General features: G+C 44.9%; 2 protein-coding genes across 2 annotated transcripts; one reads left to right on the top strand and one right to left on the bottom strand.

Moving 5' to 3' along the window:
- Positions 1-15,419: 15,419 nt before the first annotated feature.
- LOC113161545 (histone H3) lies at positions 15,420-15,925 on the bottom strand. The gene has a single exon (XM_026359183.1). It carries the CDS (start codon positions 15,889-15,891, stop codon positions 15,481-15,483), a length of 411 nt encoding a protein of 136 aa, XP_026214968.1. The 5' UTR covers positions 15,892-15,925; the 3' UTR covers positions 15,420-15,480.
- A 400-nt stretch (positions 15,926-16,325) lies between these two features.
- LOC113161548 (histone H2A-like) lies at positions 16,326-16,960 on the top strand. Its single transcript, XM_026359187.2, has one exon. It carries the CDS (start codon positions 16,339-16,341, stop codon positions 16,726-16,728), a length of 390 nt encoding a protein of 129 aa, XP_026214972.1. The 5' UTR covers positions 16,326-16,338; the 3' UTR covers positions 16,729-16,960.
- Positions 16,961-19,759: the final 2,799 nt, after the last annotated feature.

The raw sequence follows: 19,759 nt of genomic DNA on the forward strand, positions 1-19,759 counted from the left end.
TTATTGAAGTTTCAGGGACAATACAAATGTTTACATTTAAACATAAAAAAAAAGGTGCAAATAACACAACAATACACCATAGCAGCGATAAATATAACAACATCATCAATAATATTAACAACGATCAAAGTAACAGCAAAAACAGCAGCAACAATAAAACCAGTGTTAAAGGTGCAGAGTAAACAGTCAAATGTCCAATAAGAACCAGGGCAGCTGTTGTTCTTTATCCAGAGTTCTTCTTCTTATTATTTCACGGAGGACTTGTTTGCAGACCGTGTTACTGTCTATTACAGTTTGATTTATGGCCATCATGCATCTTGTTTTCCACAGTTTCATTGTAACTATTGAGATTATGAGTTGGAACATCTCCACCTGTTTGGTCGACATGTTCTCCCTCAGTAGTCCGTACATGATGGAGCCGTAGTTGACATCAAAGTCCAGACCCAGACCCCTCAGGGACGTCCACACTTCCTGAGCTCTGTAACAGTCCATCAGGAGGTGTTGCTGTGTCTCATCTTCATTACAGTAGATCATGGGACATTGTTTAGTTGTTACGTAACAGCTCCATGAAACTACTGCTCTAACAGGAAGTCTACCCACACTTATCAGCCAGCGAACATCTCTCTGACAGATGTTTGGTTTTCAAGACTTGGAGAACTTCCTTTCTCTGTGCTTCTTGTACATGTTTATAATTAATTAAACCTCCATATTTACAATCATTCATTACATTAAAAATTGTTTTACTTGTGCTTGTGGTCCATGAAATGTCTAAGTGCTGATATTCTGAAATAAAATCACCGTATATTAATTTATACTGTGGACCGTGTCGTGCTCTGCCTCTTCTCTTCTGCCACAGAGACAGGTTACCAAGCCAGAGAGCATCACGGGAGACGGCTGCTGAGATGTTCTTTAAGATAAGATAAGATAAGATAAGAAAACCTTTATTAGTCCCACAATGGGGAAATTGCATTTTTACAACAGCTTAAATACTAGAGTGTCAGAAAGACAGTCTGACCAAAGGAGACGAAATACTAAACTGGCACAGTCCGAGATAAATAGGCTATGAAACCTGACAGTATAAACAGTTCAGTAATAAATAAAATATATACATGTAAGTATAGTATATGTAGCAGTATGAGTATGTACAGTATATGGATATTACTAGATGGCAGTATTGAAAATGTACATTGTGTAAGTTGGTTTATGATTATTGTCCAGGTGTAATATGAGTATCAGCAGTGTTCATTGTACAGTCTGACTGCAGCAGGGAGAAAAGATCTGCGTAATCTCTCCTTCGCACAGCGAGGGTGAATCAGTCTGTCACTGAAGCTGCTCCCCAGAGCAGACAGGGCGTCCTGCAGTGGGTGAGACTCGTGGTCCAGCATGGATGTCAGTTTTGCCAGGACCCTTCTCTCACCCACCTCTCGCACTGAGTCCAAGGGACAGCCCAGGACAGAGCTGGACTTCTTGATTACTTTGTCCAGCTTCTTCCTCTCCCTCTCTGTGATGCTGCTGCTCCAGCAGGCCACACCGTACAGGATGGCTGATGCCACTACAGAGTCATAGAAGGTCTTCAGGAGTGCTCCCTTCACTCCAAAAGACCTCAGTCTCCTCAGGAGGTACAACCTGCTCTGACCCTTCCTGAACAGTGCATCCGTGTTATGAGTCCAGTCTAGTTTATTGTTTAGGTGAACACCCAGATACTTATAAGAGTCCACTCTCTCAATATCTGTTCCCTGTATGTTCACCAGTGAGGGGACAGCAGGCTGCCGTCGGCGAAAATCCACCACCATCTCTTTGGTTTTCTTCGCATTGATCAGAAGGTGGTTTTGCCGACACCAGGCCACAAAGTTCTGCGTAAGTCCTCTGTACTCCGCGTCTTCATCGTCAGTGATCAGGCCGACAATCGCAGAATCATCAGAGAACTTCTGCAGAACACAGCTGTCCGTGTTGTGCCTGAAGTCTGCAGTGTAGAGGGTGAAGAGGAAGGGGGCCAGAACAGTCCCCTGGGGGGCACCCACACTGCAGGTCACCCGGTCAGACGTACAGTCCCGGGCTCTCACAAACTGTGGCCTATTTGTGAGATAGTACAGGATCCACTCTGTAAGATCAAGGTCCACGCCAGCCCTCTCCAGTTTGTCTTTCAAAAGCACCGGCTGGATGGTGTTGAAAGCACTCGAGAAATCAAAAAACATGATCCTCACAGTGCTGCCAGGCTTCTCCAGGTGAGTAAGAGCACGGTGTAGAAGGAAGATAACAGCGTCCTCTACTCCGATGCCAGGTCGGTAGGCAAATTGCAGTGGGTCTAGGGAAGGGCCCACTGTGGAGCGGAGGTGGCCCAGGACCAGTCTCTCCAGTGTCTTCATCAGGTGTGAAGTAAGGGCCACTGGTCTGAAGCTGCTGGGATCTCTGGCATGTGGTGTCTTAGGCACAGGTACCACACAGGAGGTCTTCCAAAGTTCTGGTACCACCCTCAGCTTTAGGCTCAGGTTAAAGACATGCTCCAGAACGCCACACAGTTCACTGGCGCAGGACTTAAGGAGTCTGGAGCTGATGCCATCTGGTCCAGCTGCAAAGGCGATCTTTAACTTTAGTTCTAGATCTACTGAGCCTAAACCTCCAAACCTTCTGCTTTTATAGAGCAGCTCTCTTTTGGTGACCTCTCTGGTGGTTCCCCAGATTAGGTTCACACACTGTTTGTTAAGTTTAGTTATTGTAGATTTACTTGGTGGAAATATATTCGCTAGAAACAGGAGTTTGGAGAGGAGAAAAGTTTTAACTGTGTTTATTCTTGATTTATAGTTGGTATTTTTATTTTCCCATTTCTTAACATCTTCTTAAATTTCACTTTCCCAGTTTCTTTCACTGCATTCATTATTACATATAATTAAACCCAGAACTTTAATTTCTGGTTTTACCTGGATGTTAATATCTGGTTTGTCACACTCTGCTCCAATCCAAACTCCTTCTGTTTTATTATGATTTAATTTAGCACCTGCGTTTTTTTCATATAATTTCAAGTGACTACATAAAATATCAGTTTCTGTCTGATTTTTAATAATAACACAAACGTCGTCAGCGTAAGCCAGGGCCTTCACCCTGAGCGCGTCCACCACATGTGTGCCAGAGATGTGATGGTCATTATTAATCCTGTGGATTAATGGACTGATGGCCAACACGTAGAGAGCCGCGCTCAGAGGGCAGATCTGCTTCACGCCTCTCTGGACCTCGAAGCTGTCTGTTAAAACCCCGTTAACCTTCACTCTGACTTTGGACTTAACATACAGACATATCATTTGGATGAATGGAAGTGGGAAACCGTATGCTTTCAAAACAGCCCAGAGTGTTACGAACAGGGACTGATGGGACGAACGAGTAAGAACAAAATATATATTCATTGACAAAAGGCAGGGGACCAGGACTAAACAACAAACAACAAAGTAGCAACACAAAACGCTGCGGGAACGCGGCAACAGACGAACCAACAAAACATACAGAATAGCCACTAATAAACCATGAACTAAGGTGGACATGAAACCCACAAACTAAATGTAAGGCAAACAGGAACAAACATACAAAACTAACAGGACAAAGTATCAACTAAAAATACTGCATAAACGCAGACCAAACAAATCAAAACAGACAAACCAAAAACAGACAGGTGCCTTACGGACAAACAAACGAACGAACAGACCGACCAGAGATGTGGAGGAGTAGTGTGCAGCATGAATGAATTCAGGGTGAAGGCAATGTGTGAGCGTGAAAGTCAACAAACCAGCAACGAACTGAGGACTGAGGGGTGCTTATAAAACAGAGGGATGCACAGGTGAACTGAATGAGTCAATTAGTCCAGAGTGTGGAGAGTGGGGGAAGAGGAAGTCCATATATGGGTGTGTGGCAGGAGAGTGAGACAGAACAAACATAACAGACAGGGGCGGAATCGTAACAGAACCCCCCCGGCAAGGGGCGGATCCCAGACAGCCCCAAACAAACTAGGACGGGCGGGGGGAGGGAGGCCCGGAGGAGGGCCCGAAACACCAGACCGGGCGGGCGGAGGGAGGCCCGGAGGAGGGCCCGAAACACCAGACCGGGCGGGCGGAGGGAGGCCCGGAGGAGGGACCGGGCGCAGCAGACCAGGAGTGCCTCCGGCGGACGGCCAGGAGGCGGCAGACGGACCAGGAGTGCCTCCGGCGGACGGCCAGGAGGCGGCAGACGGACCAGGAGTGCCTCCGGCGGACGGCCAGGAGGCGGCAGACGGACCAGGAGTGCCTCCGGCGGACGGCCAGGAGGCGGCAGACGGACCAGGAGTGCCTCCGGCGGACGGCCAGGAGGCGGCAGACGGACCAGGAGTGCCTCCGGCGGACGGCCAGGAGGCGGCAGACGGACCAGGAGTGCCTCCGGCGGACGGCCAGGAGGCGGCGAACCAGAAGACAGAGCCTCGGGCGGACGGCCGGGAGGCGGCGAACCAGAAGACAGAGCCTCGGGCGGACGGCCGGGAGGCGGCGAACCAGAAGACAGAACCTCGGGCGGACGGCCGGGAGGCGGCGAACCAGAAGACAGAACCCGAGACCCTTGAGCCGGCTGGAGAACCAGGGACCGGAAAGCCAGCCGGAGAGCAGGCCGAGGACCCCCAGGCCGGGGGCCAGGATACGACCCACGAGGCAGGAGACCCCCAGGCGGACTGCCGGATGGCGAGCAGAGAGCCGGGGAGCAGCAAGACGGCTGAGGACTCCCAGGCGGACTGCCCGGCGGCGACGAACAAGGCTGGAGAGCCCCAGGCGGACTGCCCGGCGGCGACGAACAAGGCTGGAGAGCCCCAGGCGGACTGCCCGGCGGCGACGAACAAGGCTGGAGAACCCCGGGCGGACTGCCCGGCGGCGACGAACAAGGCTGGAGAACCCCGGGCGGACTGCCCGGCGGCGACGAACTTTGAGCCAGTTGGAGCTGAGGGGCCAGAACAGGACCACAGTTCTCAGGGGCCCCCCAAGGAGACAGGAGCAGGGTGGTGGTGTCCTCATTGTCATCCCACCACATCTCCTGGGGTGACAAACAAAGTTCAAAGGGTAGAGACGGCGGCGACGGCCTCTGCGTCGACCCGTCCGAAGACTGAAGAGACGGCGGCGACGGCCTCTGCGTCGACCCGTCCGAAGACTGAAGAGACGGCGACGACGGCGACCTCTGCGTCGACCCGCCTGGGAACCTGGCGGCTGCAGGGACCGGAGCAGCAGCTGACACCAGAGCAGCGGTGACTGCAGCAATCAAGGTGGCTGCAACTGCGGCGACAGCTGAAGGACCAGGAACAGAAGCCAGATCCGTGACAGGAACAGGAGCCGGATCCGTGACAGGAACAGGAGCCGGATCCGTGACAGGAACAGGAGCCGGATCCGTGACAGGAACAGGAGCCGGATCCGTGACAGGAACAGGAGCCGGATCCGTGACAGGAACAGGAGCCGGATCCGTGACAGGAACAGGAGCCGGATCCGTGACAGGAACAGGAGCCGGATCCGTGACAGGAACAGGAGCCGGATCCGTGACAGGAACAGGAGCCGAGACCAAAGCAGCCTGGGCTGCAGGACCAACAAAAGCAGCGGGAGCTGCGGGACCGACAAAAGCGGCATCGGCTGCTGGACTGACAAAAACGGCATCGGCTGCTGGACTGACAAAAACGGCATCGGCTGCTGGACTAACACACACGGCATCGGCTGCTGGACTAACAAAACCGGCATCGGCTGCTGGGGGACCAACTAAAGCAGCGCTTGCTGGGGGACCAACTAAAGCAGCGCTAGCTGGGGGACCAACTAAAGCAGCGCTAGCTGGGGGCCTAACATGAGCAGTAGTGCTAGCCGGGGGCCTAACATGAGCAGCAGTAGCTGCGGGCCTAACTAGCGCAGCATGGGCTGCTGGGCTAACTAGCGCAGCACTAGCTGCGGGACTAACAAAGGCAGCTTCGGGGGCTGCGGGACCAACGAAAGCAGCATTAGCTGCAGAACCAACGAAAGCAGCATTAGCTGCAGAACCAACGAAAGCAGCATTAGCTGCAGAACCAACTAAAGCAGCCTCGGCTGCAGAACCAACAAAAGCAGCACTGGCTGCAGAACCAACAAAAGCAGCACTGGCTGCAGAACCAACAAAAGCAGCACTAGCTGCAGGACTAACAGAAGCAGCATTAGCTGCAGGTGACCCTGGAACCCGGGGAGCCTTCCGCCTCCGACGTGGACGTCGGCGCTTGCTGGGAAATCCCATCCACAAAGCCAGGCGGGTTCCCTCATATAGTGAGTACAGGGCGTCACTAAAAACTGGAGGCTGGCTAACTGCATAACTGCTCCGGAGATCTAACTCCGGAGCTGACTGGGCCTTAAGCTCCCTGTAAATGGAGCGGGCCTCCTCTGGGCTCAAAACAACGGGTTCCAAAGGGTCGGGTGAGGTGAGTGAAGTGCCACAGACCAAACAGGAACAGGGAAGAAAAATGGAGCGACCAGTGGTGGACTGAGGGAATTCCATGGTCGCGGTAATGGCTGGTTTGTTCTGTTACGAACAGGGACTGATGGGACGAACGAGTAAGAACAAAATATATATTCATTGACAAAAGGCAGGGGACACAGGGAACTAACACAAACTAACAAAGTATCAACACAAAACGCTGCGGGAACGCAGGCAACAGACGAACCAACAAAACATACAAAGTACCAACTAATAAACATGCACTAATGTGGACATGAAACCAACAAACTAAATGTACAAAGTGACAAACCAAAATCACTGCGCAAGGCAGGCAAACAGGAACAAAACATACAAAACTAACAGGACAAAGTATCAACTAAAAATACTGCATAAACGCAGACCAAACAAATCAAAACAGACAAACCAAAAACAGACAGGTGCCTTACGGACAAACAAACGAACGAACAGACCGACCAGAGATGTGGAGGAGTAGTGTGCAGCATGAATGAATTCAGGGTGAAGGCAATGTGTGAGCGTGAAAGTCAACAAACCAGCAACGAACTGAGGACTGAGGGGTGCTTATAAAACAGAGGGATGCACAGGTGAACTGAATGAGTCAATTAGTCCAGAGTGTGGAGAGTGGGGGAAGAGGAAGTCCATATATGGGTGTGTGGCAGGAGAGTGAGACAGAACAAACATAACAGACAGGGGCAGAGGGAGGAATCGTAACACAGAGATAATCTCTGGAGATATAATTAAAGGCTTTTTTTTGATCCAGACCTAAAATAAAGAATCCTTTGCTTTCGTCTTTTTTATTTATAATTTCTCTCAGGATACATAAGTTATCCCACATTACTCGTCCTTTCACTGCACATGTTTGTTCTTTATCTATGATTTCGTCTAATACATAATTTAATCTGTTCATAATGATTTTGGCTAAAATTTTATAATCTGTATTCATAATGGTTAAATGTCTGTAGTTGTCGATGTCGGTCTCATCACCTTTTTTATATAACAAGCACTTAATTCCTTCATAAAAACTCTCCCCCATACAGCCAGTCTGCAAACCTTTATTGAACATGGAAATAAGAAGGTTTAAAACATCGTCATTGTATAACTGGTAAAACTCAGTGGGCAGACCGTCTGGACCGGGACTTTTCCCGGTGTTTAGTTGTTTAATTGATTCTAATACTTCCTCTTTTTTAACATTACCAAGCAAAGAGCTGAAGGAACAGGAGCTGTATGAGAGGAGAGTTTCCAAAAAGGAGTTCACACTGTTGTAGTCTGTGTTCATTTCTTTATAAGCGTCCGCACAGAGCTCTCGGATTACCTCCCTTTTCATCTTTTTTTTGTTGTCTTGATGCAGTAGATTGAACACCTCGAGCGTTCCATGTAGAGATTTTTAGGAAGCTCATAGGAGAGAGGGGTTTAAGGTGTCGGTTTCTTATCTACCTGCTTCCCTTTGTTTAAAGGAGAAGCTCTAGCTCTACGTTTCTTGGAGACTAACTGAAAGGGTGTTTCTGTATGAGGATCAATGGATGATGGATCAGGGAAATCTGGTGTTGGGGAGAATGAACTTAAATCATTATCAGATATGTTTGATTCTACCTCAGCATAAGGGGGGATGGGGGTGCTATTCGCCTGCTGATCTGCTATTCTCATAGATAAACAGGATTGAACGGGCATCGGACTCCTGCTGCAGCTGGGCGGGTGGTCGGACACCGATCCCTTGCTGGTTTCTTGCTCTATTTACGTAAGAGCTGGGGCAGTTGAAGAAGGTGTGACCTCTAGTCTCACACAGACTGCAGACACAGGTGTACATTATTTGGAAAAAAAAAGCCACATCTCCAACATTTCACAGTGGGACACTGCTTCACTTGATGGTCAGGAGAGTGACAGATGAAACAGGTCACAGATTGACCAGGATAAATGATCCGCCCGTTGTAAGGACCCAGAGAGATGGAGTTGGGGATCCTGACTGGATGGCCGTTGGCATCTTTACGCAGTCGGACTCTATATTTCCTGACTCCATACCAAACTCCAAACTTATCAACAGGTCTGGTTGTTTGGAGAATGTCAAGTCAAGTCAAGTCAAGAAGCTTTATTGTCATTCCAACCACATATAGCTGAAGCAGTACATAGTGAAATGAGACAACGTTTCTCCAGAACCATGGTGCTACATAAAACGGCAACAAGATAGAACATGGAGCTGAGGACTGCTAAGTTGTCCTAGCAAAACACATAAAGTGCATCCTGTGCAACCTAGTGCAAACAGTGCAAGAACACAAAGAAAAAGTGCAGACAGACGTCTGAAGACAAAAACAGAACACAAAACACAAAACAGCAGCGACCAGTAGCGGAAATGAATACAATTTACAACTGAAAGATGGAAACATGTCAAATCTAGCGAGTGTGTGTGCTCAGTTCAGTATGTTGTGTGTGTGTTGAGGAGCCTGATGGCTTGGGGGAAGAAACTGTTCAAAAGTCTGGTTGTGAGGCCCGAATGCTCCGGAACCTCTTCCCTGATGGCAGAAGTGTGAAGATTGGGTGTGAGGGGTGGGTGGGGTCGTCCACAATGCAGGTAGCCTTGCGGATGCAGCGTGTTGTGTAAATGTCCGTGATGGAGTGGAGAGAGACTCCAATGATCTTTTCAGCTGTCCTCACTATCCGCTGTAGGGCCTTGCGATCCGAAACGGTGCTGTTCCCAAACCAGGCAGTGATGCAGCCGCTCAGGATGCTCTCAATGGTTCCCCTGTAAAATGTAGTCAAGATGGGGGGCGGCAGATGGGCTTTCCTCAGCTTCCTCAGGAAGTAGAGACGCTGCTGGGCCTTTTTGCTGATGGAGCGGGTGTTGAGTGACCAGGTGAGGTTCTCCTCCAGATGGACACCAAGAAATTTGGTGCTCTTGACGATCTCCACTGACGCTCCATCGATGTTCAGTGGAGAGTGGTCACTCTTTGCTCTTCTAAAGTCAACAACCATCTCTTTAGTTTTCCCAACGTTCAGAGAATGTCACAATATCGTCGTAGGTAGAGCTCAATGTCATGGTCTGGAACTCTTCCCGTCCAGAATTTAACAACCAAAGTGGTGACATCCATTTGGACAGAAGACTCAATGGTCCAGTTTCTCCATTTTGGGTCGTCACCTTTGGACCCATAAATTTCAAGAAAGCGTCGTAACGGAGCTTCTTGCAGAAAACAAAGTTCAAAGTCTTTTCTATTAGGGAGAGCGATGAAAGAGTATACCTCCTTAACGTCAATCCAACAGGAATTGAACAAGAGGGCCTCTCCCACATAGTCTCGGCTGGGGGGGTCATCATTCCCAGTATACTTCAATCTGACCCAGAATTGGCCAAATTTAGAAGCATATAAAGGTGTTGTAGTCTGGGGAGCCATGAAGGCTCACTGCCCACACGGGCACTAGTGAGTGGAGTGAAGTCTCTGCTTTGTACTTCTCTGCAAAATAAACTTACAACTATAAGAAACAGAAAAACTACAGCACAAAGGACACAAATTTAAATAAGTTTTCCACTTCCGAAAATGTTGAAATGTTTTGTTTTTCCTTTTTAAAAAAAATTATTTTAAGATTCAGATGCTACAGTGATTAAATGTACTTGTGTTCTTATCATCGTTTGTCATGTTCCTTTGTTTGTATATTAAATGCAATATTTCAACACAAATAAATATTTTTATCATCAGTAACAAGGATCAACTGTAAAGATTTGCAGCCAAGTAATAAGTTCAAACAGAACAAACAACACAATTTCTCCTCTTGTCTTTCAGATATGAAATTAAAAAGTTTCCTTTTTGAATCTGACACTAGTTCTTGGCAGAGACCGTACATTACTTATTTCATGTTTAGTTGGATATTAAAACCCTCCCTCACATCTGTCTGGAGCAGAAACAGTTCATCAGCAGCTTCTGTCTCGTCCTCATCGTCATCTGTTAACAGACATTTTGTAGTTTTGATAAAACGTCTTCACTGGACGACCGCTCTCAGAGGAAATCTGAACACTGGACCTTTACAGGGTTTTCACGTGTTATTTTATCTTTTACATTTTTATCATTAGACCATAATCTGGAGTCATATTTATGGTCTAATATTGATCTGTTTTCATCCTCATTAGTTTGCATATAGTTTTAGTGGAAGAACTTGTTGACATACTGAGCAGTAGTATCACAGTTTGTAATGTACTAAATTAGACCTAACAGACGAATCCTGACACCTACACAACACTTTTGTTCCAGTTTACTTTGTTGTTGAATGATGAATTCTACCTTCCAGTTTTGTTGTTCAGTTTTTCACGTGGTTCCATCCAAACCAGTTTATTTATCATTAAAGCTCTTCAGACAACTGATTTACTCAATGTCACTGAACAGAGCTTGTTTGACCGGTTTCTGTAGTGTAGTGGTTATCACCTTTGGGGTGGCTGTGGCTCAATAGGTAGAGCAGTTGACTGCCAATCATAGGATTCCCGGCTGCCACGTCACATGCCAAAGTGTCCTTGGGCAAGATACTGAACCCCAAGTTGCCTCCGGTGAGTCAGGTCAGCTGCATAGCAGCTCTGCCATCGGTGTGTGAATGTGTGTGTGCTTGTGCGTGTGAATGGGTGAATGAGAAGCAGTGTAAAGCGCTTTGAGTGCCTGCTAGGTAGAAAAGCGCTATATAAGTGCAGACCATTTACCATTTACCTTTGCCTCACTTGCGAAGAGTCCCTGGTTTGAAACCGGGCGGAAACATGTTGTTTTTGTTTTTTCTCTCTCACCCAAGATCACATATAGAATCATAAATATAAAGATTGAACAAATAAATAAATAACATTGACCATTTTTATATGGAACAAAATTCAAAATATAAATAGGACATTATGAAATAAATAACAGAAATTAATAAATTAATTAATAACACAAAATATGTAATATGACAGGCTCAAACTAATATTTAAGCTTGCTCTTAATTAATCTTCTTTAATTAATTACAACATCTCATTAATAAACCAGAATTTGTAACAAAAATCCTTACAAATACGTCTTTTAAGTCTTTAAGATTGTCCGTAGGGCTGTACAGGTGTCACAGTCAGTTAGCAGAAAGGATATTGACGAGAGAACGTGAGTCTGCTCCTCAGTGTTTTCTGTTTACTGTTCAACATATTGTCAATGTAAAGTACGAGTAGCATCACACATTAACATAGTTAAAGCACCGTTACCATGAGCACCTCTTGAACCGTGTGCAGAATGAGGTTCATTTAGAAGTGCCCGTCTCTTCTCTACATCTATGTTGGCTCTGGCCCATAATGCCATAATGAAGGCCCTGGATCATGTTTTGTCAGGTGACCTGTCCAGCAAAATAGAAGCTTGACACTATTTTCAATTCAATTACTGTATGAACTTAGTAATCATTAAATTACAATAGAGATGTAATAAAAGGAAGAAACAAAGGATGATCTTAATGAAACATGTCTCTGAGACACATCTGCTCTTCTCTCCATTGGCTCCCTGTAAAATCCAGAATTGAATTTAAAATTCTTCTCCTCACTTATAAATCACTTAATAATCAGGCTCCATCTTATCTTAAAGACCTCATAGTTCCTTATCTTCCAAGCAGAAATCTACGTTCTCAGACTGCAGGTTTACTTGTGGTTCCTAGAGTTTCCAAATGTAGAATGGGAGGCAGAGCCTTTAGCTACCAAGCCCCTCTCCTGTTGAACCAGCTCCCAGTTCAGGTTCTGGAGGCAGACACCCTCTCTACATTTAAGACTAGACTTAAAACTTTCCTTTTTTATAAAGCTTATAGTTAGAGATGAATCAGGTGACTCTGAACCATCTCTTAGTTCTGCTGCTATAGCTTAGTCTGCTGGGGGACATCTACTGATAAACTGAGCTCCTCTCCTCTCTCCATTCAAATTCTACCATTGCATGTCATTAACTTTGTGTCTTCTCTCTCCTGTAGTTGTGTTTCCTCCTCTCTGTCTCCCTCTCTCTGTACATTTCTGCAGGTATCCTCCTCCTTGGAGCTGTATATCTCCAGAATCCAGTTACTACCAACCTGTCTAATGTTTTTCCTGCTTGTTGTTGTTTTTTGTTGCCTGCTGTTCTTTTCTTTTTCCTCACCCCAACCGGTCAAGGCAGATAGCCGCCCACCTCTTTTGGCGGCTGGGTAATTACTAGTAAATTTGATGATTTCTCATTTTGGATAATTTAGTAAATTAGTTTAAAAAAAAAAAAAAAATTTCCAGGTAATTACATTCAAATTTTAATTTTTTTATACAAAATCTTTAGTATCCTTCCAACATGTCCAGTGTTGAGTGAACTGGGGACCTCCTGATCTGCAGTCAAACACTCCACCACTAAGCTACACCCCAACCTCAAAACAACACCAGGTCTAGTTAAATATCATAAATGGATATTGTTTTTTAATTGTTTACAGCACTTTACAGATTTATTTCATTTAATTTGAATATGACAGTGTCACATTATGTTAAATTTAGAATTTATAACAGTTTCAAGGAAGTTTAAGTCAGCTCCATGAAGAAGGCAGGTTTACATGTTTTTATTAACCACGAATGCAAATGACTGGAAAGTGGGGGTTTCGCTCTTTGTGCCTGATACAGGCACCAGCACTTGTTTGACCCGTCACTGGTGATCTGCATTACAAAAGGTACATGTCGAGTTTCAGGTCTGTTCACAATACACAGATCATAGAGGAGGAAAAGAATCAGAGAATAGAACTAATTCACTGAACCTGCAGGTTTCAGTGTCTACAAACACAGAAAGATTAATTAATAATAAAGCTAGAATTTAACATTAATGCTATTGTGACGAGCCTTTGAGTGAACAACTCTTTTTATTTTAAGAACACAGGACAGTGACAGCAGGTTTCAGTTTAGTCTTTTTACCCCAGAAATTACTGTCTCCCACCTCTTTCTCCCGGGTCCCCTCTCCCCTCTTCCCTCAGAAGTGCACCTGACGTCACTACACTACACAATAAAAGAACCAACCAAAAGAACCACACAACACATAACAGCAGCAACTGAAACAGCCGCATCAAACCCCAAAGAACATCTATCTATCTCTGGGCCGCTACAATATGTTCTGTTTTCTCTATTGTTTCATGGGAATTTATAAATATTGTTTTTTTAGTTAAACTCTATTTCAACTCTGCTCTGTCACACTGCTTTTCTGAAGTACAACCAAGTTGCACAGATAAACCAGTTTTTGATAAATTAAAACTTGTTTTTGTGTGTGTGAAAAAGTTTGAGTCTATAATGTGTTCTAATGAACTGGCAACAGATTCATCACCAAAAAGTGAAGCTTCAGACAACACTGGTAAGATAGTGAAAATGTTTGAGACTGGATCAAATGAAAAGTAATTAATATGTCTTCTCTAGTAAAACAGGAGAAGATACATCATAAATTGTAGAAATCAATGCTGCCGTCACAGATAAACCAAATAAAACACCTGGACCAGATTTGGACAGTGAGAGTATTTTGGCAAGATTCATGGTGAGTACCACCAATAAGTCACGTTCTAAAGTTTGGGATCATTTTGATCTCATACCACCAAATAAGGTATAATGCAGTTTATGGCAGACATTTTATGTTTCCATAATTGAACTGTATTTTTAATTTTTAAATGGGTCTCAAGACTACAATTGCTTGTAGTTGTGGTGTTTGCTCTGCACACAAGATTTGTCTTACAGCAACATCACATCATCCATGCTGCGACACTTGCATGCCAGGCATGATGACAATCATATCCAGCAAACCAGTGAACCTGTCAACACTGGAAATCCTGACAGTAAGCTAAATATGAACGTATATGTACTGTATATATGTATGTGTCTATTTATTGTAGATGTTGTGTATCATATTCATATAGCAACCTGTCTTCCACACAGTGTCCAGAAAACCCTGTGAAAGGATATTTTCCACGGCTGGGGAGCTGGTCAGCCAGAAGAGGAGCCGACTGAAGCCTGCGACAGTAGAAAAAATTATATTCCTCAATAAAAACCTGTGAAGACAACTAACGTGTCTGCTTCTGTAAATAACCATTTCAAATCAACCATACAAGTCCTCAACTGACAAACCATTATCTTTAAAGGTTTTCTATAAAAACACAAAAAAGATGCAATGTTTCTGAATTCAAACACTGATCATTTGCAAAGTAGGAAGGATCTCTGAACCTGTTAGGGACTCTAAAGGTCAGAGCTTTAAATAAACCTTTAACCAACATTTAACCCATAATATAATTTGCATTGATTCTTTGGGTTTATCTGGAATGTGTTGTAGAGTATAGGAGAGATTGTAATGACTGCATAATCATAATTTGAATGAACAAAACATTAAAATGACCACACAGACTTTTGTGAACTTTTATTGCTGTCTTTGGATTGAAACAGTGCCAGAGCTTCAGTCGTGCCCTTTAGAGGTTGCTATTCTTCAGTTGTCCACCAGACGTCACCGTCACTGAGGTCTTGAAGCTTTGAACGTTTTTCAACACAGTTGTTAGAAAAACCTCAAAGTTGTTTCCTGTACATCCATTAAACGCAGAGAGATTATCTTCTGGAACAAAATGTTGGATCAACTGACAAATGTTATAGAGTCCTGTCGCTTGCATGAATAAAATACAACAATAATATGATTGAATAATAAAAAAAAAAAAAAAAAGATCCTCAGCTTGATAGAACAGTCAAACATCCAACAGGACCCTAGAAAATTGTCATTTATTTTAACTATTTTATTTGTTTACACTTTTAAATTTCTTGAACGTTCACTTTTCGTTGTAGTTTAAGTACAAGTCAGTTCTAAATTAATTAGGTAACTTCCTGAAGCCACGTTTGACTTTTTTAAAAATACTCATAAAGTTTGTGCCTCTTTATCAACTTAATAAAAAAAATAATAATAAAAATCTGTTGTAACTATTGTAATTATCTGTTTATTTCATTTTGCATGGGAAGCAACAGCAGTAGAGGACGAGTCTTTAGTTGAAGGAAGTGGCTCTGAAAAGAGCCTTTGTGCTGGTTGGTGTGGAGCGGAGTCCTTAAGCTCTCTCTCCGCGGATGCGTCGGGCCAGCTGGATGTCTTTGGGCATGATGGTGACCCTCTTGGCGTGGATGGCGCACAGGTTGGTGTCCTCGAAGAGCCCCACCAGGTAAGCCTCGCTGGCCTCCTGCAGAGCCATGACGGCCGAGCTCTGGAAGCGCAGGTCGGTCTTGAAGTCCTGAGCGATCTCCCTGACCAGGCGCTGGAAGGGCAGCTTGCGGATCAGCAGCTCGGTGGATTTCTGGTAGCGACGGATCTCTCGGAGAGCCACGGTACCGGGCCTGTAACGGTGGGGCTTCTTGACTCCGCCGGTGGCCGGGGCGCTCTTACGGGCAGCCTTGGTGGCCAGCTGCTTCCTGGGAGCTTTGCCTCCGGTGGATTTACGGGCGGTCTGCTTGGTTCGGGCCATTTCTTCGACTGTTTGCTCTGAACAAGACAAATGTGGAGCAGAGAGCGGAGAGCCGCTGCTCTTAAACCGGGGGAGCAGCTGGGACACGGTGACGCTGCAGCTCAGCTCCGCCTGGAGGAGCGAGTCCCGCCTGAATCTCCGCTGCTTATTGGACAAGAGACTTTTGAAAATGTCCCCAACACCCGGAGCGGGCCGCCCTCTGCTGCTGGTTGGTCTGACGGGGACCGGAGCGGGCCGCCCTCTGCTGCTGGTTGGTCTGACGGGGACCGGGCCGCCCTCTGCTGCTGGTTGGTCTGACGGGAACCGGAGCGGGCCGCCCTCTGCTGCTGGTTGGTCTGACGGGGACCGTCCGGGTCCCGCGCTCTGCGGGGACGTATAAAGGAGGCTTTGGTCTGTTGGAGCCACATTTTCTCAGAACAACGTCTGTAGAAAAAGACCCAAGTCAACATGTCAGGCCGCGGAAAGACCGGTGGAAAAGCCAGAGCGAAGGCCAAGACCCGCTCGTCCAGAGCCGGACTCCAGTTCCCCGTGGGTCGTGTCCACAGGCTGCTGCGTAAAGGCAACTACGCGGAGCGCGTCGGCGCCGGAGCTCCCGTGTACCTGGCGGCTGTCCTGGAGTATCTGACCGCTGAGATCCTGGAGCTGGCTGGAAACGCTGCCCGCGACAACAAGAAGACCAGGATCATCCCCCGTCACCTGCAGCTGGCTGTCCGCAACGACGAGGAGCTCAACAAGCTGCTGGGCGGAGTCACCATCGCTCAGGGCGGCGTGCTGCCCAACATCCAGGCGGTGCTGCTGCCCAAGAAGACCGAGAAACCCGCCGGCAAGGCCAAGTGAACCGGGACCGGCTCCGACCACCAGCACAAAGGCTCTTTTCAGAGCCACACACTCTGATAAAGAACAAGTTTCTTTTATATAGTTTATATTCATTTATCTACGACATCAAATTTAACAAGTCACTTTCTTTATTATGGTCCACTGCTCTTTAACCTGCTTTACACTTTTTTTTTACAAGTACAGTACCATCATTTAAATTTAAACATCAAAATAAATGTGCAAACAAACCATCTATCATGTTGATTATTTGTTTCGTCTTCCATCAATTGTTTTGACAAAAATACACAACTCAATACTGCAGCAGTGTTTTAAGAGGGTCTTTGTGAAAATGCCCAAAACATATTTTAGGATGTCCTTTCAGTCATTAATTAGATTCATTAAAGCATCAAAATAGTGTTTGTATTGTGGCTGACACGTCGATTTTTTTTATTATTATGGGGAGAAAGTGAGTGAGGCTCGGAAAAAATAGCTGAGTAACCGATTTTCAGGAACAATTTAGTAGTGAAGGGTCAAACTAGACTTTAAGAACAATCACGTGATGTAGCTGCTGCATCAAAAACCTCGTTTTTGTGTGATGTTATGGAAGCATCTAGAAAAAGAACCTTTTTTCCAGTTTGGGATCATTTTGCTCAGTTTTCATCAGTTTATCATGTTTTATTTCTTTTGTTAATTACTTTATTTTAATAGCTTTTTCATGTGAATTAACTTTTCATGTAAATTGAAGGTAAAATGTCAGCTTATCTCCAAAGAGCTGTCTGTACAGACAGGGCACGGCATGAAAACTATGCTAACGTCCCACAAAACCAAAAATATGACCCAGGTCAAAAGGAACTAATCTAGGAGAAGTCACTGCTGACGGTTTTTCCTGTCATTGCTATGCTGACGACGCACAGCTGTTCCTGTCTCTTCAGTCTCATGACTCCACTGTATCATTACACATTTTAGGGAGAGATCAACACACATGGGTTTTTCCTTTGTTACTGAGACTTATTGATAAAAATAGTAAAAAAAACAAGAACATTCTTACACATATTTGCAAATAATAATAAAAAGTAAGTACATTTCAGCAATAACTCACAATCTTGGCACTGCCATGGCATCTCCCTTCTGCATTAGCCACATGTGTATCTGTAGCAGTCAACACACCGCACAGTGGCATGATTGTTCTTGCACTGATGTTTGACCTGACACTAGTGATGGGCAAATGATACGGAGGCTTCGAGGTTGTGTCACTCTTCGTGAAGCGCAGTGATTCGAATCACCGTGTCAGAGCTTGAATCGAAACACCAGTGTCACGTGCTGTTTCGGTTCGCGCTTCATTCCTTCAAAATGTTTTGAAGCTTTTTATTGGCTCATAGTGTTTCAATGCACCAAGTCAATGACGACTTGACAGGTTTTACAGACCAGCTATTTAAGATGCATCATTATCCTTCAAATGAGGTTGTGAGGAGACAGAGATTTGGACAGTGAGAGTATCTTGGCAAGTTTGATGGCGAGTACCACCAATAAGTCACGTTCTAAAGTTTGGGATCATTTTGACACTGCGACACTTGCGTGTCAGGCGTGAGCCGCCTGAAACCTGCAACAGTAGAAAAAATTATATTTCTCAATAACAACCTGTGAAGACAACTAACGTGTCTGCTTCTGTAAATAATCATTTCAAATCAACCATACAAGTCCTCAACTGACAAACCATTATCTTTAAAGGTTTTCAGTAAAAACACTTCACACAAAAAATGATTCAATGTTTCTGAATTCAAACACTGATCATTTACAAAGTAGGAAGGATCTCTAATCCTGTTAGAGATAATAAACCCTTAACCAACCTTTAACCCATAATATAATTTGCATTGATTCTTTGGGTTAATCTGGAATGTGTTTTAGAGAATGGGAGAGAGCATCTGCATACTTTATTGTAATGACTAATTAATTATTATTTGAATGAACAAAACACTTGAATGACCACACAGACTTTTGTGAACTTTTATTGCTGTCATGGGATTGAAACAGAGCTTCAGTCGTGCCCTTTAGAGGTTGCTATTCTTCAGTTGTCCACCAGACGCCACCGTCACTGAGGTCTTGAAGCTTTGAACGTTTTTCAACACAGTAGTTAGGAAAACCTCAAAGTGCTTCATGAGTCTTCATTTGCCCACCACTACCTGACACATGCTTCTTTTTCCAGGGTTAGGTACAGAAGGTTGTTGCCGAAGCAATTGTTTCTACCCGTCTCTCCTGCCTCCCAGTGTATGCTTGATACAGCACATGCATTTAGTGCTGCCATATCAATCATGTTATAAAACATGACGACTGGCCAGCATCGTGTTCCTGTGCGGACAGTGTACTCCTGCACCATCAGGTCCATCAGAATATATGCCAGCAATACTTCTGATTTTTATGTCAGACAGCCCTAAAGTCTTCAGTGCTGTTCTTGGAATTTCAAGATGTGAACGGCCAACATTCTTTTACATATCCTCACTGACGCCGTGCTCAATTGCTCTTAAGCTATAGCTCATTGATGCTAACATCTTCAAGAGCAGGCTTCAGAGCCACCACCTCATCTGGAGAGTTGCTTCCTTTAATTTGTTCCTTCCATTCTGTATAGAATTATCAATAGACTCACTTTAACTTTATAACATATTATACAACACCTGGTCTCAACTCAACAAAAAAGCCCAAAACTGAAAAACACAAGTACAGAAACTCTGAGTGACGTATATACACAATCTGTAAGATGGATGAAAATGGCTCATTAATTATAGTTCAGGCTTGAATGACAACAAATGTCAGTTCCCCACCTCGTTACAAAAGGAGAAAGGATTTACACAGTTTAGTGGACAAAGGCGGAAAGAACCTCCTGTAGTTCTCTGGAGAACTTGATGTTGATGAGTTTGGACAGCATCAGTTCATATAAAGTGGTTCCTCTCTTAAGGGTTAATAGGAAATAAGGCCAAATCGAATATGTACTGGTGGATGACGATTTTCTGCAACTATATATATATATATATATATATATATATAGTATATAGTGTGT

The sequence above is a fragment of the Anabas testudineus genome, chromosome 1, assembly GCF_900324465.2.
Source record: "Anabas testudineus chromosome 1, fAnaTes1.2, whole genome shotgun sequence".
NCBI lineage: Eukaryota > Metazoa > Chordata > Actinopteri > Anabantiformes > Anabantidae > Anabas > Anabas testudineus.

What these genes read in the sequence shown, in the direction of transcription:
- LOC113161545 (XM_026359183.1), bottom strand. Translation starts at nt 15,891, where the DNA reads ATGGCCCGAACCAAGCAGACCGCCCGTAAATCCACCGGAGGCAAAGCT.
- LOC113161548 (XM_026359187.2), top strand. Translation starts at nt 16,339, where the DNA reads ATGTCAGGCCGCGGAAAGACCGGTGGAAAAGCCAGAGCGAAGGCCAAG.